This window comes from Heterocephalus glaber, unplaced genomic scaffold (assembly GCF_053883595.1).
Source record: "Heterocephalus glaber isolate CG9 unplaced genomic scaffold, H.glaber_assembly_v1.0 deba00001594, whole genome shotgun sequence".
In the NCBI taxonomy this organism is placed as follows: Eukaryota; Metazoa; Chordata; class Mammalia; order Rodentia; family Bathyergidae; genus Heterocephalus; species Heterocephalus glaber.
This window is the reverse complement of record NW_028258369.1, coordinates 20,500,703-20,525,160: the sequence shown is the minus strand read 5'-3', so window position 1 is coordinate 20,525,160 and position 24,458 is coordinate 20,500,703. Positions and strand designations below refer to the sequence as shown.

Here is a 24,458-nt window from a genome sequence, read left to right as displayed (position 1 = left end):
CTTCGGCCAGCCTCTGATTTTCTACTTCTTTGTCTCAGGTCAGTTACTACTTTCCCTTGAAGACCTTGTGGAGGTCATTTTTTGCAGCCCTGGTGGCAGCCTTCACACTGCGATCCATCAACCCCTTTGGGAACAGCCGCCTGGTTCTCTTTTATGTGGAATATCACACTCCCTGGTACATGGCTGAACTCTTTCCCTTCATCCTGCTTGGGGTTTTTGGAGGCTTGTGGGGAACCCTCTTCACTCGCTGCAACATCGCCTGGTGCAGGAGGCGCAAAACCACCAGGCTGGGGAAGTACCCAGTGTTGGAGGTCATTGTGGTGACCACCATCACCGCCATCATTGCCTACCCCAACCCGTACACACGCCAGAGCACCAGTGAGCTCATTTCTGAGCTGTTCAATGACTGTGGGGCCCTTGAGTCTTCCCAGCTCTGTGACTACATCAACGACCCCAATATGACCCGGCCTGTGGATGACATTCCAGACCGGCCCGCTGGGGTTGGGGTTTACACAGCCATGTGGCAGCTGGCTCTGGCCCTGATCTTCAAAATCGTCATTACCATATTTACCTTTGGCATGAAGGTAAGTGAAGGGGAAGGAAGATGGGCGGGGGGACATGTCTTTCTGAGGACAGCACCCTATTCTCCAAAATAAAATTATGATGTGAGGAGGAGAACTGACCTTTCTTTAATGATCTATGTCCTTGACATTCTTTTAATCAACAGGAAACAAATCTCTTAATAAACACAAGTCTATGGAGTAGAGATTTTAATCCTATTTTACAATTAAGGAAGCTAAGGCTCAGAGGCTATATGTGGCTTGGTCAGACCCGCAGTTTATGGGAGGCAGAGCTAGGTATCAAACTCACTTCAAGCCTTCTCAGACAAGGCAGTAAGCACAGATTTACCTGCTGGCTGGATGAGTGTAGGTGATAGAAGAAGCCCAGGCTTGGCCCTGTTTGAATCAGTAAACATGCCTTCCGCATCCACCATATCCTGGTACTAAGTTCAAGGGACTCAAACTTAACATAGACTGCTACTCCCGAAGAACCCACAGCTCCGGGAGAGATGCAGGTAAATGTGATGTTTGGAGACTGTGTGGTGACCACCTCGTGCACCGTGCAATGCCATGAGAGCATAACGTGAGCATGTCCCTGGCCTGGGTAAGACTGGGACCATGGCAGGGGACTTTCCACACATCCTCACACTTACTTTCTCCTCATCACCCCTGTCTGTATTGAATCCAGGGCTTGTGCATGCTGGGCCAGCATTCTACAACTCAGGTACACCCCAAGCCCTGCGCACTGTCTCTGGATGGCCAGGGTCCTCTCAAATTGTGCATGATAGAATCATGTGCTTCCATTATCATTACTAAAATCAGAGAAGACAGCTTCTTTTGTTCTTTTTAAACATGCTCTGCTAAATCAGTTCAGATATACTTCAAAAGCTTTCTTCCCAAGGAGCTTTCTTTTATGGGCTCTGACATTGAATTATTACTGCTTTTCATATTTTTAAAAATTGAGTTAAAATTGACACAACATTAAATTGATCACTTGAAGGTGTACACTTCATCGGCATTAAGTACATTCACGATGTGGTGCATCTGACATCTCTGTCTGCTTTCAGAACATCTTCACTCCCCCCCGGAGGAGACCCCATCTGCATTAGTAGGTGCTCCTCTTTCTCCTCTCTTCCCAGCTGCTGGCAGCTTCTCACCTGCTGTGTGTCTCTATGGATTTACCTGTTGTGGACATGTCATATAAATGGGATGGAATATTTGCTTTTGTCTTGTGCTTCTTTCACGGAGCATGGCATTTTCAAGGTTCATCCATGTGGTAGCAGTGTTTCATTTCTTTGCTTGGGTGGATAGTATGCGATTCTATGGCTATTCTACTTTTTTTTTTCTACTCATCTTTTGGTGGACATTTGGGTTGTTTCTATATTGCTTATATTTTTAGAAAAAAAATATTAAAATATATTATTTAGATAGAGATGTGGACAGATGAATTTTCACAAAACACACCTGCTCGTATAACCAACACCCAGGACCAGAAGCAGAACATGGTGCACTTGCCAGAGGCCCATTTTCTGTCCCATAAGTACTGCTTTCTTTGTGATATTTCTATCAGTTCATCCCCCCTCTCCTGCTGGGGATTAAACTCAGGACTTTCACACTGAGCTATATCCCCAGCCCTTTATTTTTAATTATGAGACAAGGTCTTGCTAAGTTGCCCGGACTGGACTTGAAATTGTGATCCTCCTGCCTCAGCCTCCCAGAGTGCTGGCATGACAGGCATGCACCACCACCTTGGCCTGAATTCTCTCTTTTTAAAAAGTCTAAGAAATGGCGGGCTTGAGCACATAGTAGTTAAATACAAACTAGAATTTGTGTCTTAAGAACAAGGATAGGTGAACTTGGTCCAACAGCTGACTGGCTTGGATCCATCAGCTCCTAGCAAAATTATTTGATTTTGTGTCCAAGGAAGATGCTATGGTAGCAGCATCCTTTGTTACTTTTTGAGAAAAGTCTACTTGGAAGTGACAGGAGATTCAATGACTTTCAATAACTGTGGAATAAGGGGATGTTCAGAAAGGATCAAATTGCCAAGGATTTTTTCAAACTAGAAATTGCACATGGGGATCGAAACTTAACATGGGTTAGGTTAAAGATCTGCTTATGTGCTCAGATTGATATCCGCGGGGGGCAGACAGGAAGGCAGCTGCTGCTCAGGATCCGCAGTCACGTGGAATCTCCATGAACACGGGAGCCCGGCGTGTTCTGCAGCCTGCTTTGTAGCAGATGTGTTCTGTATGGCCATCGGAGAAACAAAGTGTACAGTATCCCCACTCAGCTCAATGGAAAACATGCTACTGCCAACATCTCAGGTTAAGTAACCTGGCTGGAAATATCAGAATATGGACTTCGTTAGGAAGAGGGAACTTTCCTTCATTTCTTTCTGACAGCCACCATCCTTTAAAGAGGACAGTGAGCCCTTGAAAGGCTCTCTGGAAGATCCAGGGAAGCTGCAATGTTGCATTCAGCTTTTATTTTCTTTTTACCTGGGAGCAGTAGCAGGCCCTTCTTTCCATTTTCATGCTGTGCTTGACTTTAATTTTCAAAGCCAATCTGAATGACACAGCAAGGGGAGCAAGAAGGTGGTGAGAGGCTCTGGTGACAGATGTGCACTTCGAATGCTTTGCAGTGGGGCTTATCATTCTTTAATCCACAGCAGGCACACTGGCCAGCTTTTGAAGGAGAGGAAATGAAAGTGTCAAATTACATTCTGTCCAAGTCACAGTAGACTCCACTGACTAAGCAGGTCAAATCGCTTGTCCACCTTTTCCTAGCTGACCTGTTTTGAAGCGTTGCACCTCTTTTGAAGGCTGCAGTCAAATGCAAGCTTGTGGAAGGGGACCTTGTTTCCTGGGGGTTGGGAAGTCAGAACTTGGCCTCCTTCCCTCAGGCTGCTTTTCTCTCTGTGTTCCCTTGAGATCCCCTCAGGGCTCTTCATCCCCAGCATGGCTGTGGGAGCCATGGCTGGCAGGATGGTGGGGATTGGTGTGGAGCAGCTGGCTTACCATCACCACGACTGGATCATCTTCAGGAACTGGTGCAGACCTGGGGCAGACTGCGTCACCCCAGGACTTTACGCAATGGTGGGAGCTGCAGCTTGCCTAGGTATGTCCACAGGTGGGGGGGCGAGGTGGAGGAGGTGGGGTGCTGATCTGGCTTAGGACTGGAAAGAAGGCATGGATTTTCTCATTGGCATTACTCAGGATAAGCTGGTTGTGCTGTTGCAACAAGTACTCTGCCATCTCAATGGCTGAACACGTAGCAAGCTTATATCCTGTTCACTATATGGATACAATACAATACAACACAATACAATACAATACAATACAATACAGTACAATACAATACATACACCATGATTTAGTGGAAGACTTTTTCCACCCAGCCATTCAGAGGCCCAGTCTGATGGAATCTCCAGCATCTCACAGCTGTATACCTGGAACACTCATTCTCAATCAGGAATGATTTTGGATCCTTGGAACACCTGGAAAAGTCTGGAGGGACACTTTTGGTCATTCCACTTGTGTGTAGTGGGTAGGGGCCAGGGGTCCTGCTAAACTTGCTGTAGTATACAGGAAAGTCCTGACAACAAAGCGATCCAGTCCCAAATGTCCCCAGTACTAAAGTTAAGAAACCCTGGTTTAGGCTTATTAGATTAGGAATCCATTTGGATTCTCTCTTTGAATACTAAGGAATCCAAAGATGTGTCCCTCTCCAATCTAATCCCTGAAAATCTCTATAGTTTTCCAATTTATGGGTTGCTTTCTCAGGCAGAAGCTTGTATAGGCTATGTAGGATTCACTCACAGAAAAGTCAGGCATTTGGCCTGGGTTAATCCATTACCCAGGGACCCTCATTGGACAAGAGCCCCCAGCCAGATGACTTACAGCTCCCCCATGCAAGGCTGAGTTTAATAGAGCCTGGCGTCTATGGCTGGGACTCCAGCATGGGCAGCGTCTCATAGGAACCTCTCCTTGGAGCAATTATGAGGAGAACTTAGAGCTTGGGTTGAGCTGCATTTGCAGTCTGTGAGCTTCTCAGTTTTCACAAATTGTACCTTCATGTGGGTTCAGGTTAGGCTTCAGAATCTTACCTCTCTCTTCCGTTGTAGGTGGAGTTACCAGGATGACGGTATCACTGGTGGTCATCATGTTTGAATTAACGGGTGGTCTGGAGTACATTGTGCCCCTGATGGCGGCGGCCGTGACCAGCAAGTGGGTGGCAGATGCCTTCGGGAAAGAGGGCATCTACGAGGCCCACATCCACCTGAATGGGTACCCATTTCTCGATGTGAAGGATGAGTTCACCCACCGCACCCTGGCCACCGACGTGATGCGGCCCCGGAGAGGAGAGCCTCCGCTATCCGTGCTCACCCAGGACAGCATGACCGTTGAGGATGTGGAGACGCTCATCAAGGAGACAGACTACAATGGCTTCCCCGTGGTGGTCTCCAGAGACTCTGAGCGCCTCATTGGGTTCGCTCAGAGGAGAGAGCTGATCCTCGCAATAAGTAAGGAGAGAGGGGTTCACATTTTGCTAAGCAGCCTTTGTGCCCCTAGAATTATCAAAGAGGTTCAAGCGAATGTTTAGTAAGGCAAGAGCTCTCAAGCTTCAGGGCAGATCTATCACCTGGGACCTGGTTAAAATGCAGATTTGATTCAGCAGGCCTAGGTGGGCCGAGTCTCTGCTTTCATCATTCATGCCAATGCTGCCAGTCCCCAGAGTTTCAGCCCATGTCCTGGGATAGACGTTCCTGGATGGAAAGTGACTGCTATGTGTGCAGACTAGGAGGCAAGCTGCTGCTGCGACTACTGCTGTGCTTTGGGGATTATTGGTGGAAGCAGGGAAGGGATGGAAGCAGGGATGGTGTGAGATTCCAGAGTGGCCCATGCCAAGCTGGTCTCGGAGCTTTGCTTTCAGGCAGGTTAACGTTAACCTCACTTGGGTGGTGAGGTCTCTCCCCCATACTTTGCTAGCCACCACACGAGTTTTTGCTGCATTAAATGAATTATGTCCCATTCCACCAGCTAGAGGCCCATGTGGGTTAATGAACATCATTGCTAGACGTAAGTTTTGTATGATTATTTTCTCCTTATATTTGAACCCAAATCAGCTACCCTGGGGGTGGGGCAGACTGTTGAGTTGGGGTAGGAGAGAGAGAAATGATGCCCAAGTGGGGTGTTCCGTAGACAGCCCAGAGAAGCTAGCATGCTGGCTCCTTAAGAAGGGAAGTAGGAAGTAGAAGGATTGCAAAGACAGAGTGAGAGAGGCCTGGGTGAGACTCATGAGGAGAATTTAGAGACCATATGCTCAGAAATAGGAACAGAGAACCTAGAGGGTTGGAGCCTGGGGATTTCAGGGTTCAGCTGGGGCAAGGACCAGTGTAGCCCATCCTCCCACACACGGTAGATGCCATGTCCACTGGCTGAGTGTCATTGCTTTGTAATCTGCATAGCATCCCTGCACCCCATGGGTGACTGGGGCCGGTGGCATGGCTCACGTGTCCATGTGACCGTGTCACTGTCCATTCCACCTTCCACAGTGTTCTTGCTGTGCGTCAGTGGGCATTTCTTTCCTGGGTGTGGCTACTGAGTGCCCCACTGTGACCACGTCTTCACCAGAGAACTGTTTCCTCCTCCCTGCCCTTTGTTCCTATTTCCAAGGCGCTTCCCTCCCAAGATAAATAGCTTTAAAAATTTCTCTATAGAATCTTCCTCAAAGGCTTTATAAAAATCAGTTTAGATAACTTATACCTCCTAACTTTAGTGTGTTGCTCAAGCATGCTTAGGCCTCCCGAAGCAAAGACTGATTTTTCATTTTGGACTCATAGCAAGCTTGTGCTTAAGTGCTCGGTGATGCTTGTTTTTACTGTAGGTCCTGTCTCGAAACAGGTAGCTGCCTTCAGAAGTAAATATTGCCTTACAAATAAAGAGGCTTTCAAAAAGTTGTTTAAGTAGGGTTGGGTTTGTTTTAAAATAATGTAATCAGCAGCCTTTTAAATTTTATTCAATCCCTAAAATCTTTTAAGCAGAGGTTGAAATTTAGAAACTCAAAAAAATAAATGTCACAGAATTCATTACCTATTGTGTAGCTCTAGGCACACCTGCTGAGAAGCAGCTTGCTAATTTTGCTGAAATCCATTACTGTAATCAAGTGGGAAGCAGTAATTGGCATCAACCGGTTAGGGAAGAAATTGAAGCTTTGTGAGCGAGCACTCTCTCAGAGCTATGTTTGGAATGTCTGAAGAGGTACCACACAGTGTAAATAATACCTCTGTGCTTTCAGTCAGGCCGATAATAGTGTGGAAAGGCAAGGGGTGTTTCGCTCCAAGGAATGAGAAAAGCTGTTTTCCTGATCTGTGAAAAGAGAGGAGTCACTGTATTCTTGCGGAGAAATTTGTGACCTGTATTTGAGGAGTCAGGTGATGAATGTAGAAATATGACATTAGCATTTAGCTAAAAGTGTCCCATACCACTTTCACTTTTTGAGGATTGGGAGCCAAGATTATCATAGGATAGTTATAATTACAATAAAAAAGAATGGTAAATGAGGAAAATGAAGGTTTTTCTTACATGTCTCATTTAAAATTGTAGCAGCTGCTGACATGGAGTTGAAAATATTTAGTTATGTTCAATCTATCTCTAGGAGGCCGAAGCACAGCCATTGTTTTTGTTAGAAAGCAAGTTAGCACCACCTGAGCAAGGTGACCCTCTTCACATTATTAATAGGTGAGGCTGTAGATGACCCTTGTTCAAATTCCCGGTAAATGGGCCTTTACCTCTCATTGTCTTTGGGAATATGAGGCGCTTCCTGTACTCAGCAGGGCTCAGCCTCTTCTAGTCTTGAATTCTGCAATTAAGTGCATAAGGGTTCAGAGAGGACTCGGTGGGAAGCCACAAAGATGATTAAAGGGATGGAAAGTTAGAGTTACGGGGAAGAGTTAAGGGAACTCTCAAATTTTTTTTTGTCTGATGGATGACTTAACAATGATTCTGTAGCATGTGGAAGATGCTTACTCGCAGAAAAGGATCTACATCCAGGACTGAACCAGAAAACAAATGTCAGTTCTGGCAGATAAACTATTTAGGGCTAAAGAGGTTTCTGCCTGGGAATGCTGTTAATTTTTGGAATAGGTCGTAGAGAATAGTGGTGTCAACTACTTTCTGCTGAGGATGTTGAAATATGTAGAGATACCTATGTAGAAGAACTTCACCATGCCTTCGTAGACAATAACTTGTAAAATAATCTGATTTCTCTTCATTATAGTCCTTACTTTTTGTTATCGTATCATCTTTGTACTGACCACTATGGTGGTTGCTTCCAGTTTTCCATTTCAGCCTTTCTCATTAATTACAACTGCCTTATGGAAGCATTTTTAATGAACAGGATGATGGGCCACTGACACTAGTTTTGGTAGAATATATAATAAGCCCCCTCCATTAAAAACATTTAAAAAACAACTACTTGAATTTAAAACATTTAAAATGAAGTTTATTACATTTTTAGAGTAAAAGTAATACACACTTAGAGAATATTGGAAAAATCAGAAGCAAATAGAAATGTTTTTAAAGGCACTCACTAATATTTAGTACACTCTTCTCTTTTAGGTCTCCTTAAAAATGTGCATTTGGGGGCCAGGGATTTAGCTCAGTGGTGCCGCCACCTGCCTTACAAGCACAAGGTCCTGAGTTCGATCCATGGTACCAAAAAAAAAGTGCATTTGGGGAGTTTTTTGGGGTTTCTTTTCCAACTCAGGCTCCCAAGATTTCCTGGGGTCTATGAGTCTAGACCAGTGATAGTGAACCTGTGGCATGTGTGCCAGAGAGGGCTGTTCGTATTATTGAAAGCTCTAAGGGGTTCACCATCACTGGTCTAGACTCTGATAGCACTGGTTTATCCCCTGGATGAGGAGTTGGTTTATCCTTTTATATAGGAAATAAATGTTTCCTGAGTGCTCACCATATGCTGGTACTCTCCTAAAAGCTGGAGTCCAGGGATGGCAGTACATAGTCTCTGTCCTCTGTGAACTTACATGTTAGAGTTTTGTTGCAGACATTTTGGTGACCAATGGAGATTTCTGCTCCAAACTGGGAGTAGCTGGTTTACTCCAATACAGAGTTGCAAAGTGCTCTTTTCCTAGTTTTGCTTCCATTCACCACCTTTTGGCCTGTACATAGCACATCTACCTCCAAAGTTCGAAGCCTTAGAAAAAGTTTTGATAATACAGTTCCAAAGTGACTTTGTAGAACCCTTCTAAAGAGAGCAGCAATTGCCATGTGGAGTAGCAAAGAGTATACCTCAGATCTCCAGCTTTGACTCCAGCCAGTGCCTGTGATTCTTAACGTGGCAATGAATAGCTCATGGGCTTTCCCTCCTAATGTGTCCTTTGTGAAGCAGGCTTTATTCTACAGGTTAGGCCAAACAAGATGCACTGCTATTTGGTAGACCCATTTGTTCATGCATCCATGTGTGCATGCAGCAAATATATGTTTTGTACTGTTGTTTTCTTTGCCTGGGCACTGGAATTGCACTAGTTAGCAAGAGATCACAGAAGGAGTGGCTGTGAGAATCATGGCTTCTAACTCAGTGGGTAGATTCAGAGGAAATATAAGCTTGTTTATTTTAGCAACTGTGTTGATGGTTCACTAAGTTGTATTTAGTTTTATAAGGAGTTCAGCAAATCCATGTGATCAGTTCTTGATTGGGGGTTTGTGGCTTGATCCAATCCTGATGTGCAATCTGATTGTCAAAACAGATGGAAATCCTATTGTGTGGGCCTTTACAAGAATCAATTGGTCTGTGGAAATGAGCAAATCAGTACGTGTTGACTGTTGCCCCCCTACCTTAGTGCTTAAGGACAGAACCATCTTGGTTTAGGAGAGAAGTGCACAGTATGTGGAGTGCAGGACCTGCATTTGAAAACACGTTGTGCATCAGGGTTGCCTGGTGTTTGTGGTTGAATCCTATCCTGTTTGATATAACTAGATTTCACCTGACCCATATAATGTGCAGGCATTTGCCCAGCAGGCCCTCTGCTCCTCTTTTCAAAAGAGACCCCTTTTCAGATTCAGCCTGACCTCATGTGCTGCCAGTTTTCCATTAGAGTACTCTATTGCACCAAATGGCCTTAGAGGAAGCTGTTAGAGTTTTATTTTTGAAAGAACAATATAGGTGAATAGTAGTCTTTGAGAAAGCAAGAAACATATTATAGAAACCAGGATTCATTTTAAGATAGGCTCTGCTGTACGTTTTTCCTAACCTTTTCCCACGAACCAAAAGAAAGATTAAAATTCCAACAGAAGGAAAATTGCCTTGGAGAAATATCTTGAGACCAGTGGATTTATTTCATGTGTGACTAAAAATAGCCTGGGTTTCTAGCACTGCATTAAGCTGTATTTCTAATGAGTTCCTGTTACCCTACTTTTCTTTAGCTTCACATGGCCTTGCCTACAGACTGAAATAGACTAATTGCTACCATAACAGTTTTACTATCTTTCTTTGAGAAATCTACAACATGGCCCATTTTTAAAAGAAGAGATCCAAGGAGTGGGGGCGGGGGAGGGGGAGTGCAGCTTTTCTGGGGTTGTTTCTTTGGTCCCAAGGGTCATATTTGAGATTGAGCTGCATTTCTGGGTTGTGAGCCTGGGCTGGTGTTATTGGCTTCCTGTTCCTCTTGGGATTCATAATGCCATTTGGGCCAGTTGTAAGTTTGTTTGTAAAAAACAATGCATTAAAGGGGCCGGGGATTTAGCTCGATGGTTCCATTGCCTGCCTCGCAAGTGCAAGGTCCTGAGTTTGATCCTGGTACCAACCAAACCAAACCAAACAAAACAATGTATTAAGGTCACTGGGCAGATAATGGGGTTTCTTGTCATGACAAACTTCAGCTCATGATGAGGTGAATGAGTGTTTGGAAAGCAAGGATGGAGTGCCCTGAAGTGTTTGGGGTGCCCTGGAGACCAGGGGACAGTAGTGAATGTCCCCAGAGATGGCTGGGCTCATCTTGCAAGACATTGGCAATCAGTTGATCTGGGCATAGCAGGGGCCCTCACGCAGCAATCGCCTAAGAGAGATGCCAGTTTCACAGATGTCCGGCCAGAGCCTCTCATTAAGAATGTGACATTTGCCCACTGGACCCTTTTCTGTAGGATTCTGGTGCTGGGGTGGTAAGGGAGAGATTTTTGTGTGGCTCATTGTTTCTGCTCACCCCCATTCTAGAGAACGCCAGACAGAGGCAGGAGGGCATTGTAAGCAATTCCATCATGTACTTTACGGAGGAGCCTCCTGAACTGCCAGCCAACAGCCCGCACCCCTTGAAGCTGAGGCGCATCCTGAATCTCAGCCCTTTCACAGTCACAGACCACACCCCCATGGAGACAGTGGTGGACATCTTCCGGAAGCTGGGGCTCCGCCAGTGCCTGGTGACTCGGAGTGGGTGAGTAGCCAGACAAGCGGGAACAGAATATGTGCTGTGGCCAGGCTTGGGAGAAAAAGGTGGTGATTAAGACAAAGCTTGGCCCTTAAGGGGCTCACAGTCCCCTGGGATAGACCAGCCCTTGACAGGCGATGCCAACAAGTTGTGATAAGTGTATTGAGAAGGAAATTTCCAGGGAGCTTTGGCGCTTAGTACAACCTAGGAAGGTGGAAGAGGCTGCCTGGCTCAGCCTAAAGGTTGAGTCCAAAGGGGAGGAGCCAGAGGAGAAAGGCTTGGTGTTGCTTTTCTACCACCATATGACACTCTGATTAGGGGAGAAGGTACAGCCAGTTCTGCTATGCCATGATACACATGATCCTCAAAATCAGTGCTATGTAAAAATGAGCAGTGAAGACCACAGGACTTATGGGAAAATGGGGGTAGGCACACAGTACTCAAAAACTTCATCAGTGATACACTGAAGGAGATGGGGACCTAATAAAAATGGTAGTTTTACACATGTTACACATGTTAAATGGTTAAGAAACACATGAATATACAATATGTCACTTCATCTTGAGAAGACCTGAAGTGGGCTGTGGAATAGATGGCTGAAGGCTGTAGCTCATAAGTTCCTGAGTGAAGGAGGATGATTTGAAATTGGAAGGCTGGGTGGGAGTGGCTAAGGTGCATGTGACCCGAGGCAGCACGAAGATGTTCCAGCGGTGTGTGCACACATGCATTTTGTGTATCTGGGTTCAGCTGGGTGCAATTTTCTGTGCTCTACTAGTTTCTCATGGATGAAATAACATCTAGGCAAAGGCAAAATCTGTGTTATGTGCAGGTTGTTCCCTCATCTGTCAGTCTGTTTGAAGCAACTGCACCTTTGCCAACCAGTACTGGGAAGCTGGGAGATGTGACAGCCCCATGGCATTGTCTCTGCTGCCATGCTATTACTTTTGCTTTGTGTCCTCCCAAAGACCAGGAAAGCAGCAATCCAAAAATCAAAGGCCCATGACAGTGCCAGAGGGGTAGTTTTCTGAGGGCCAGTCTTTGGGCTCAGAGGCATGCCCCAAGTTCCACAGCCTTGGAAGCTTGAGGGGAGACAGGATGGCCTGGAATCTGAGTCATCTGCCCATTGTTTTCCCTCTAGGGTGGGGGTTGGAATGAGGGAAAGGGTTGTAGAGACATTGATTCCCAAGGTAGTTTACTGGTACCTTTATAGAACTCAGATTAACTGTCTAATGCAGCTAACATTTGTGGAGTTAGCATACGCTGGTTTAACCCAGCACTTCTCAACAGGAATGATCTTATCCTCTAGAGACAGTGAACAATGTCTGTGGATAATTTTGGGTGTCACAACTGGAGGGAGAGGTACTGCTTTTCTCTAGAGAGTCAAGGCCTAGGATGCTGCTAATCATCCTGTAATGTAAAGGACAGCTCCCCCCCCCCCACAAATCTGATCCAAAATGTCCTCAGCGCTGCCACTGAGTGACCCTGGCCTGGATGTCATGTCTAACCAAATAAGCAGTCCCCTTCATTTGGCTTTCTTCCTGCTGTGCTGGGGGCAGGGGACAGAAAGGGTTTGCAAGGGGTTAAAAGTGCACATTCACCCAAAGAACTCCTAAAGGGCAGCTTGAGGGGCCTCCTTAGCTCTGACTGCAGCCAGAAGGGTGGATTACACATGGGAGGTGCCATCAGTAGGGAAAAAAAATAAATGAGTCCTTGTGTTTGAGGGTGGAGGTGAGTCATTTCTGTTGGTGAATTTTAAAGGAGCTCAGTGGTTTCTCAAACTTGAGCATGCATCAGAATGCCCCACAAGATTAAACCAGGTAAACCCAGTGTGCTTGGCCTCACTGCTGGGCTGCTGATCCTTGAGGTCTAGGTGAGGCTGAAGAATGTGCATGTTTAACATCCTCCCAGGCGGGGCTGCAACTCCAGAAACCCTGCTCTGAGAACAAGTGAAGACCATTTCTGCACTTGGTTTACAGCTCTTGGCAGCGTGATCACTTGTGCCATCTCAAGTGTATAGCAGTTTCTCCTTTCCTTTAAAGTAATAATCCAATGCCAGTTATCATTGGAATTCCCAGTTCAGGCAGGAAATTCTGCCCTTAGCACCCACTCACACCTCAGAGCCCCACAGGGTTTTCCTGTGAAGATCTGGGTGCTGAAATTGACTCTGAATGTTCTACGAGAAAACAAAATCTCTCTCTCTCTCTCTCTCTCTCTCTCTCTCTCTCTCTCGCTCTCTGGCTCTACGTATTTTAAACAAACACAGATGCTGATACATTAGCACTGGCAAAGGATGCTTGTTTCTGGCCTTTCATCCTCATCTCTTTGGGCTTTCAGCTTATGATGCATTCCCTCGCCATGTGCCTTTCCTGCTAGGGGTGGCTGAGAGCTGGAGCCTGTCCCCAGATCTGGAGCATTTGCAAGATTTCTCAGGGCCTGGGGCCCAAGGTCTTCTTCAACCCAGACCAGGAAGCAGAGAAGTCTTTGTGCCCAGAATACAGGAGTCTAGGAAGCCTACACTGAATTTGGGTGCAATTTTCCCTGTGAAAGTTCTAGGAAAGAAAAGCAAGTAGGCGAGATGGCATCTGATTTCCCCCACCCTTTCTAGGTGGCCTGCAGGGACTGGGTGGGTGGCTTGCTCAGAAGAGCCCCACTGCTCAAATCTCCATTAGGTTCTTGATCAGAGATCTGGCCATTTATAATTCACTGGATTTGCTTCAACTGCCACCCAAATGGGCTGAAAGTTCAAACACTTGATTTAAATCAAATAGGACATTTTATGCCACTAATGAAGCCTGCTGAATTTCATGTTGCCTCCTTCTGAGTTGATATTTGGCTTTATTTTTTGGGGATAATTACTGTTGCAGGCCAGGGCACAATTTATGCACGAATCCAAGGCAGCTTCTGAATTAATATTTCCCCAGTGTAACTGTAATCTACCTAACTTTCAGACATTGTAGTCACAAAACTTAAAGAGGAGGTTTGCAGAACCGTAAATGCTTGATCTTGTTTTCTTTTTTGAGATGGAGTCTTGCTATGTTGCTTAGGCTAGTCCTGAGCTCCTGGGCACAAGTGATCCTCCTGCCTCAGCCTCCTTTGCAGCTGGGGCTATAGATGCATGCCCCATAGCATCCAGCTGTACCTGATCTTTTTATTCTGTCTCCAAGATAAAAGAAAATAAGAAGAATAGAAAATGCAGGCTTTATAGATATGGTAAGGGTGTGTGTGTGTGTGTGTGTGTGTGTTGGTAGACATCTCATCACTTTGCAAACCCAAGTGGTCACACTGTTTTCAAAGAGACGTTGGCTTCATCAACGTCTGAGCATCTGAGCATCTGTTCTGGCTGAGGACTAAAAAAGACTCAAGAAGTGTCAGCCAAAAAAAAAAAAAGCGAAGGAGCTTGTCATCTGCTAAGGAACATGGACGTAACCCAGTGTATATCATGTTATGTAATGCAGTCATTGCAGGGCAGAGTGTCCTGAGGTAGGCTTTCCAGTAGAAAATAGATGGCAGAGGACGATGGAACAGTTTTGAGTGGAGGGATTGTCTGCTAGTTGCCATTGCAAGCCATGAAGCCCCCCCACCCATAGTCTAAGAACACCTGTGAGTGCCTAGCCCTGCGGGATGATCTCGCCCCTTCTCTGATTTCACTCCTGATCACAACCTGCAGAGTGGCATATTTTGGGAACAAGCTGCTGGTCTTATAACTGTTCCTTTTTAAAAAAATTTTGAAAGGGCAATCAAAATCCCAACATTTGGAAATGCTCACATTTTTACACTTCTATCTATTCTTCTCTTGCCCTTCATTTTGCCGTTCTGCTTTCTTACAGAGGTCAGTTAGAGAGTTCTTTCACTTGCCCTTTGTTGTCATCACCAGCTTCTTAGTCTCTGAATGGTGAATGGAACTTTGGGTAGCCTATGAGGCCTTGCCTTTATTTTTACTGATTCATTTCTTGATTTGTTTTATAGCTTTATTGAGATAATTCGCGTACTGTACAAGACACTCATTTAAAGTGTATAACTTGGTGGTTTGGGTAGGAAATGCATTGTCCATCCATTACCGCCATCAACTTTAGAACTTTTCTATCCCTCTAAAAGAATCTTTGTAGCCGTTGGCTGTCACCTCCTTATACCGCAGCCGTTGGCAACCACTAATCTGTGGCTTGGTCTCGCAGGACGTCGCGCAGGCATGTAGTCATGCAATCATATACTATGGGGTCTTTTGTGTCTGGCTCCTTTCAAGGTTCATCCATGTTGAAGCACATATGGTACTTCATTCTGTTTATGGCTGAACACTCTTTCGTTGTAAGGATAGACCACATTTTGTTTATTCAGCCTTCTGTGATGGACATTTGGGTTGTTTCCACTATTGACTATTATAAATAATACTGTTACAAAGAGGATTCATGTAGAAGATTTGTGTAGACATATATTTTCATTTCTCCCGGGCATATACCTAGAAATGGAATAGCTGAGTCATGTGGTAACTGTTTAACTTAGTCTGTCTGCCCCTTTCTTCCTTCCCACCTCACTTTCTATGGAGATATAATCCATACACCATGAAATCTGCTATCTTACATTGTACGCTTCAAGGGCCTTGTTGTATTCATATGGTTGTGTAATCATTGCCTTGTTCTAATTCCAGAATATTTCCATCTCTCCCCATAAAACCCCATTCCCATTAGCAGTCACTTCCTGTCCCGCTCTCCCCTGGCCACTGGCAACCATTAATCTTTCTGTCTTCAAGGATTTGCCCATTCTGGACACTTCATATAAATGGCATCATCCAAACTGTGAACTTTTGTGATTGGTTCCTTGTACTTAGCATAACACTTTCAAAATTCACCCACGTTGTACCATATGTCAGTGCTTCATCCCGTTTATGGTAAGTAACACGACTATATGGATGCACTACATTTACTTATTGGTTCAATTAGGTGGTGGACATTTAGATTCTCTTTATTTTTATTTTTTGCTTAAATTCTTTTATTGGTACATTTTAGGTATACGATATGTTTACATTTATCATTGGGTGCTTGTACCTGTACATGATGCATCTTGGTTCTTATTTTTTCCCTATTACCTGTGTGCCCTTCACCCCCTCCACCCTTCCCTATTTACACAGACTTTGTTTCCATTTTTTCTTTTCTTATAATTTTTCCTTTCCCTAAATAGAACACACGTGTAAATGCCAAATAGTATCTCTAGTGTGAGAAACTGAAAGTGTAAATGAGGACTAAAACGTTTAAAATGAGTAATTGATAATTTGAAATAGGAAGAAAAGGCCCAAAGGGGTAGGGGAAGTGGGAGGGGAAGGGGAAACGAAAGAAGGAATAAGTTCTCTTTATTTTTGAGATGAGGATATGACACTCTAAGAGGCAAAACACTTTGCTCAAGGTTAAAGGGGATTGGATTGAGAGTCAGTCCCATCTGGGCTTCTTCCAGAGGTCCTATTTCTCAAAGCATGATTAGCTGTCAGGCACTAAGAGGCAGAGCTGTGCTGAGTGGGAGCCATCAAGGGCCTTTGGTATAGGCCCCAGGCCCCAGAGGATATCAGTGTCGTCCTCACAGCAGCCTTCAGTAAGAGTGAGGAGTACATCTGGGGGCAGCTAAAAGGTATGCAGCATCATCTCCAAGGATCCAGACTCCTGGGCTACTGGGAAACCTGTTCAGTGAAGTCGTGAGAGTATAGGGCCAGGTTGAGGACTTCTACCTACCATACTGATGGCACAGTATATATGCACGCATAGAGGTCAGTCTCTCTCTCTCTCTCTCTCTCTCTCTCTCTCTCTCTCTCTGTACTGGGATTGAATTCTGGGTCTTGGTACTGACCTATGTCCGTACAGCCCTTTTCATTTTTATTTTAAGACAGTCTCACTAAGTTGCCCAGACTGGGCTTGAACTCACAATCCTCCTGCCTCCGCCTCCCAGAGTTCTGGGATAACAGTCATGTGCCACCATGCTCTGCTTGGACAACTCTTATTTGAAAGCTCCCAGCTTGGAGTGATATTGAAAGTGCTTAAGGGTTGGTGCTAGCTAGTAGTCTTTGGTTAAGAATTGTGGGACCTGGGATTTAGATGGGCCAGGGATTTAGCTCAGTGGTTCCGCCGCCTGCCTCGCAAGCGTAAGGTCCCGAGTTCAATCCCCCATACCAAAAAACAAAACAAAACGAAACAAAAACAAGAATTGTGATGAGCTCAGTTGGGTTGTAGAAGTAATATGAAGTGGCAAGGACTATTCCAGAGTATTCACCTCTGTGGCTATAAGCCATCAAGTTTGGCAATATTTCATCACTTTTAAATTGAGCAGTGGTGTTCAAACAAGGGGTGATTTTGACCCTTGCCCACAGGAGACATTTAGCAGAGTTTAGAGAAATTTGTTATTACCACTGGGGGGGACAGGGATGTCACAGACATACATAGAGGGTAGAGGCCTGCCCAGGACAGCTACCACCTCCCCGCCAGCAAAAAATGACCAAGCCCCTACTATCAGTTGTGCCAGGGTGGAGAAGCCCTGTGTACATCCTTTCAGAGGCATAGAGGGATGGGGAGAGTCCTATAGACTCAGGTTGGGATAGCTGCTGCTGTATAGGCAGGACCTCATGGGGGTGCCCATTTGCTTTTACGCAGTAGCCCTTCTCAGTGTCAGAGCCACCTCCCCTGGCTATTACTGCTCCCTTGAAATTAATTAACACCATTAGTGTAAAGACAAAATGTATCGGGCCCCAGGCGGAAACCTCTTTTCTTTACCTGGTCCTCTGAGCCTCCAGTGTGCTGCAGGTCCAGAGACCTGGGCTGCTCTTCTCAGCTGCCAGGGTGAAAGGCAGCTCTGATGAGCGAGGGGCTCACCAAAGCTTCCACGGAAACAGGCGATTTGGCAAAGCGCTGGGAACGGCATCCTGAGAAAATGCTGACCTGTCACTGAATGAATGCAATTGCCCTTGTTATGCAGTTGACCCCCAAGCAACTAAGACAAATCAGGATGGAAAAGTGTTCATCAGTTTTCACCAGCTGGACTCAGCAACATCTCTGTGCGAAGAGGCCAGAGCCATTGGAGGTCCTGATTCCTTCAGCTGTGGTCATACTCACATTTCCAGCCCAAGCCAGCTTCTCACTATAAAGAAGAGGGATGGTGTTGGGTTCCTTTAGGTGTCCCTGTTGCAGGGTTGTACCAACACTTGGGGGAACAAGCTAGGTTTGTTTAAATCAGCTCTTACATCTTGCATGTTTGGGAATTTTACCTGGTGCAGAAAGGGAAGCACTCAGAGGGCATTGTTGTATTGCAGCTATTCAGTGCGAGGCCTTTGAAGAACTACTATGGACTGAATTGTGTCCCTACCTCTAGATTCCCATATTGAAGCCTTAACCCCCAGTGTGACTGTTGGAACATAGGCCTTTAAGGAGGTAGTCAGGGTTAAATGAGACCATTAGTGTAGACCCTAGTTCAGTGGGACTGATGTCCTCATAAGAGGGAGAGACAAGAGGAGTAGAAGAAGCCATGTAGAGACACAGCAAGGAGGTGGCAGTGTCCATCTGTAAACCAAAGAGAGTGGCCCCTGGAGCAACTAACCTGTGGGCATCTTGATCTGGCACTTTGAAAAAGCCGCCTCATCTATGTTATTTTGTTAAAGCACCCTGGGTGACCAATAAAAAGACTCAGACTCAGCTCGATAGGGTTGTAGAACAGCATCTTGTTTTACGGGACATCTTCTATTTTATTGCATTGTGATACATTTTAGAAATGTACTTAAAGTAATGCATGGCCATGACTAAAGTCAAGGAACCCCAAACAGCTTGAGGGTCTGTCCCCCTAAGCCACCCTCCACACTCCCTTCAGGCGACTACCCCTTCACACACAGCTGCTGTTTAGCCTGCTTTTAAAGGCCCCCTTTTGCTGTTTTCCTCTCTCTTAAAGATGTTCATCTGAGGTGGAGGGGAAGGGGCAGCATTTCCTATCACCTGTCTACCTAGGATGATAGATGGGAAAATGGACACAAGAAATCACATTTTCAAGGCTGTGTAAGACGGAGTATGGTCAAATACAACAAAGTCTGAATTACAGCCTGACTTTCTCACCAGGTGTAACTGATGTGAATACCCCTTGGAATACTTGTATCCCCTCTTCTTATCTACTATTAGCAAAAGGTGAACTTAGCTATTTTTAGCTTTAATTTAAAAATGGCAGGGTATTACAGTTGTGTTTTCTAATTTTTTGGGGTATAACATCGTTTTACGTGAACACAGAGAATAAACCTGTCTTCTCTGTGTGTGGTAGTGGGGACTGAACTCAGGGCCTTTGCAGTGAGCTACATCCCCAGGCCCTTGCTAAATTGCCCAGGTGCGACTCAAACTTACCACCTTGGGCCTGCCCAGGCCTCCCAAGTAGCTGGGATTACAGGCATGCGCCACCATGCCTGGTTGTGAATCCTGTCGTTTTAATGGCTATACAATATTCTTATGTGAGACTGTTATAGTTTGCTTGCCCATATTCCTTTTCTTGGGTATGATGGAGATACAGTGAGCAGTCGTTTGAAAACTTATTTGGTAATGGAACTTGTATTCCAAAGAAGTCATGCACACCCTCTTCTGTCGAACCTTTCACTTTACCCAGGAGGCATGATTTGTACCTGCAGGTGTCATTTCAGTGTTTAATAAAACAATAAAGCAAAGGTTGCTGTGCACAGCTATGCAGAAGGGTACTGCAGAATACAGGGAGCACTATTTACATTATAGTGTTTGTGAATGGTGCTCCGTGGGGCTGAGTGACATACAGTCCAGGTGGTCCTATGCAAGGGACACTGGTAAATAGCATTTTTTTTATAAACTGAAAGCAATGGGATTTTGGAAGAGGAGGTAATTTGCATATATGATCAGAGATGAATGTTGAACTTTACCCTTCCAGCAAGATCAAATCAAAAATAGAATAAATTTTTATCTTATACGTAACATTTTTTACATTTAAAATTCTTTACACTTGGAATTTCTTGGTGTGGTTGTTTTCACAATGGCTTTCATAAGCACTTTTACAATTGAGTATAGTCTTGAAATTTAAGAGAGTGTATTAGTCATCATAAGATCACTGCTATAATGAACACGCTTGCAGTCTCAGTGGCCTAATGCAATAAACGTTTATTTTGCCCACACGTCATATCCTATGTGGGTTGCAGGTGTGGGCCCTTGGCCATACAATGTGGCATAGACCCGGTGTTTTAAATCTGGTGGGCCCTAAGTCCTCTGCCTCTGCCTCTGGCTAACAGATGAGATGTGCAGGAGAACTGGGAGTGGCATCTGTCACCTTCATCTGTGGACCACTTGGACGGAACTGAGTCCATTGACCCTGCCCAACCAGAAGGGAAGCTGGGAAACTTCGCCTAACCCTGTGCTCTGGGGAAAGAGGCACTGGGGCTTATGGACAAAAGTGAGTCCGTGCAAGGCTGATCTCTTCTCCATTTTCTTTCCACTCTAGGAGACTTCTTGGCATCATCACAAAAAAGGATGTTTTGAGACACATGGCCCAGATGGCAAACCAGGACCCTGAATCCATCATGTTTAATTAGCAACAAGGTGGCAATTATTTTGAGAAAAAACATTGACTATATCATTTTAAAATAAGTAAATAAATCAAAGATCATGCACTGGCAGCAGCAGAAACAAAAGCTTCCTTTGAAAGGAGGGGAAGAAGGATGAAATCTTTTTTTTTTTCAAAGCAAAACCATCAATGTAGACATTTTATAGCTTTAACCCCTTATGAGTTTCAAGTCGCATTTCTTAATGAGTTTGCTAACTGCCTTGGGGGCATATGGGTGGGTGTGAGTGATGTGGTTTCTAGGATGACATGGAACACGAGTGCTGCGTGGAGAACCTCTGGCCTCGTCTGCTCAAGGCTGATGTTGGTAACTTCGGAACACATGTGAAGCTTTGAGTCCAAGGGACAAAGGGGTACTGGCATGGCAATGTCCTTATTTATTGATTCTTGAAATTTTGCTGCTATGTTACTGAATCATACTAAAGACAGAGTGACGGCTGCAAGCCTACCCCAGTGGGTCTGCTCACGACCGTCCCATTTCTTGCTCCTGTTCTCAGCCCATTACCCAGTGTTTTGCTTATTTATCCAGTTTTGAGCCAACATCATGGGTGCTTGCCATGATGACCTGGAAGAAAACATTTCACTACGTCAGACCAAAACCTTGGGACTGACCAGCACCTTGGGCCTGGACGATGAACTACTAAAGCATGTTGTATTGCATGTTGTTTTCTCTCAGATGAGAGGCTGCATCCTTATCTTGAGGGACATACACCCAAGTATTGATTTACATCCCCATTGCATTTGCTTCATTTGCTTATTACTGTTGCCTGTGCATTCTTAATAATTGATCAGTCCAGCACTTTACATGGGTTGTGGCCTGTATGCACTCTGCTTGCCACAAGTGTGTTTTAATTTCCCAGTAGCATATGCAAGAGTCAAAACTGGCTCCCTACTGTTTCTACTTATTTTTCCTATGACTGTGAAGGGGATGAGGCATACAAGTTCTCAGTGGGAACTCCTCCAAATGGACTGGAAGAGAAATACTAAATTGATTCTAACTGTTCCATTCTCTTCTCTGTAGGATGCAAAATGTCCACTTTTAATGTATCTAGCATGCCCTTTCATACTAGCAATCACGGGACAGGACACAGTTCAATTTCATACAGCCCATTTAAACATTGGGCATTTGTATTTGATGTAATGATGCAGTTATTCTTTTCATCAGGACTCTGTCTTTCCTGCAGGGAGGAACTAAGCTATGTTTTAGGCCCCTTCTATGATTGGTATGATTTATCCTACTTGCCTCTTTACTTTAGTCTTTATCCTTCCCCTTTCCCAGAATCATCCTCATCTTTTTCAGTCTCATTGCCATTGAATATTGATGTTTCAGGTTTGTGTGCACCTGACTGCAAATAATAGGAAATCCAACAAGTAGTGAAGGGCTGAATAAGAAACCTGGGAGAGAGGCACCCCAGGACTGTCTCCATAATATCAACAGGGACCCAAACTCTTTGGCATTTCTTTTCTATCATCCTCATCCTCTGCCTTTGACTTATTGGCTCATAGTTGCAAGGTGGTGGCTGAACCTCCCAGTATCATGTTTGCTTTTTAAGTGGGAAAAAGAAGAAGGAGGCGATTAACAAGTTCCAATGTCTGTATCCGGAGAGCAGAGCTTTCCCCAACATGTTCAGCTGCACCAGTTGGTTAGAATTCTGTCACTTGTTTCCCTATGCCTACAAGCGAGCCTGGGAAGGAGATGTTTTACCTAGGCACATTTCTCTCTGAATGAAATCTAGGTTTTCCTGGTAAGAAGAGGGATTGGTTCTTGGGAGGAGAATATATCTGCCATGTGAAATCCCATCATTGTGCCCGTGTCACTGCCCTGTGTGTCTTCCTTACTCTTTCATTACTTCCTTGCTCCTCCAAACATTCTTCTAAGCACCTTGTTTCCCACCTTTTATCTCAGATTGACATAGAATGCCTAATTAGAATCTATCATTTCTTAGCCCTAATGAGAATTTTCATTTTGATAGAAACTTAGCTACAAGTGGGTTTCTATTAAAAATTCTAGTTATAGCGCCGGGGATTTAGCTCAGTGGTGCCGCCGCCTGCCTCGCTAGCACAAGGTCTCGAGTTTGATCCCTGGTACCAAAAGAAAAAAAAATTCTAGTTCTAAAAGGATACGTGCTCTCTGGATTAAAATATTTAAGTCAGATCATGCTGTCAACTATGGAAAATTTGTTTCCGTTACCAATTGCTTCCCTCCAGATTAACATGAAATAGCCACATCAGCAAGGAAATATCCAGTCAATGGAGAATTGCAACTTTGGTCTTACAATGAAATTTGTTGTCTCATTCATAGCACAAATATTATTTTTGGTACCGGGGATCGAACTCGGGACTGTGCGCTTGCGCGGCAGGCGCTGGAACCACTGAGCTAAATCCCCGGCCCCATAGCACAAATATTAAACAGTAGATCTTAGTGTTTTTATTGGGGTTTCCACAGGACATGTGGAGTTGGAGCAGGATTCCCCTGGACAATAAATCCTAAAGTTTTAAAGTTTACCTCATTTAGTTTCCCTCATATTCCCACGTGGCTCTCCTCAAAGCTGGCCGGTAACAGGAAAGAGTATTTGTCAGAGCCTGGCCTCATAATCCGGGAGGCCCTTTTAGCTGAAACAGGTAGCTTCACAGAGAGCAGAAAACAGTGGACAGGTAGCCAAAGGTCAGCGAGACCACAGAATTTTCTTTTAACCTAGTGAGGCCATGGAAGGGGCTATGGTTTACTCCAGGCCAAGGGCACCAAGAGGGAAATGGAGAGCTGTGGCCTTCTCCCAGTGCTCAGTGCACAGATGTTCTGGGCTGTATGGGAAGCCTTTGCAAGAATGACTTCGGAAATAACCCAGTCTTCTTTTCATTGCAAGTTGATCCTGGAGTCTGGTGTGGGGTTTGGGCTTTCCTCCATAGGAAGACGGTCAGATAGGCAGGTGAAGGTCAAGGGTGGGGACTCTGTAGTCGGGACTGCTACAGTTAATGGGCTTCTTCCCAAGGAGTCCACCTTAGCCACGTGGTCCACCCTGGCTAAGGCCTCAGCCGAGCTCCAGAGGGACACTGGCTAGCTCTTGGTCACTGTTGTAAAAGTACCTAGGTGGGATTCTGAGGGTGTTTGCTAGATCCTGGTGCAGAATTTCCATCCACTTTACCTGGTGGGAGGTGAAATAAATATATTTCTGAACAACGTTTGTTTCTTTTCCAGGTATTTGTAGAACATTCTGCTTTTTCTCTGACTCTATTTTTAACGTACAAAACCATGGCACACAGTGGAAAAGGGGTTCTCAACAGGGCACATTACTTGTGTCTTGTTTTCCCTCTCTATTACTGAGGAAATGGGCGGCAGGACACCAAATAAAGGGTATCCTAAAAGTGCTAGGTAAATGTTTTCCAAGTGTTTTTCAGTGCATACTTTGGGACTGCAGATGTTCCTGTGGCTGTTAGGGAAAGGTCAGTGTGCTCAAAGTGAGTCATTCAAAATTGATCACTAGGTGTTGCTTAAAAGCAGGCAGTCTCAAGGTTCTCTGCCCAGTACTTCCCCAAGGCCTTATGAAGGAGAGGGCTTGTAAACAGACACACTTTGAGTCCTAACAAGTCGCAGAAACTGAAGATGTTGGAGTTGTTTGTTTCATTTAGGTGAGATCTGATTACTTTAAATTATCAACATGTGCAAAGTCTACTTGGTATTCATTATCCAGCGCTGAGCTGGAAAAGATGTGAAACCCAAGGAGGAAGACTAGTGAGTTCCCATTTAATTGTAATATTATGCTTTCATTTTAATTTTGTGTAGTCAGTGTTTTATCAGACTCAGCTTCTAGCTTTTGAAATGATTTACATGAGAAAGGAGCCTGTATGTCTACCTTGGGAAACATTAACCAGAT

General features: G+C 44.8%; 1 protein-coding gene across 2 annotated transcripts in view; it reads left to right on the top strand.

Annotated features, from left to right (window-relative positions):
• Clcn4 (Cl-/H+ antiporter 4) overlaps nt 1-23,764 on the top strand; it is a 68,262-nt gene extending 44,498 nt beyond the window's left edge. For both annotated transcript variants that reach the window (XM_004871031.4, XM_004871030.4), the window contains 5 exons: nt 39-584; nt 3,494-3,680; nt 4,687-5,085; nt 10,794-11,010; nt 20,467-23,764. In XM_004871031.4, coding sequence (XP_004871088.1) covers nt 39-584; nt 3,494-3,680; nt 4,687-5,085; nt 10,794-11,010; nt 20,467-20,557 — 1,440 coding nt within the window. In that variant the 3' untranslated portion in view covers nt 20,558-23,764. The remainder of the gene's footprint in view (nt 1-38; nt 585-3,493; nt 3,681-4,686; nt 5,086-10,793; nt 11,011-20,466) is intronic.
• The last annotated feature ends 694 nt before the right edge of the window (nt 23,765-24,458 follow it).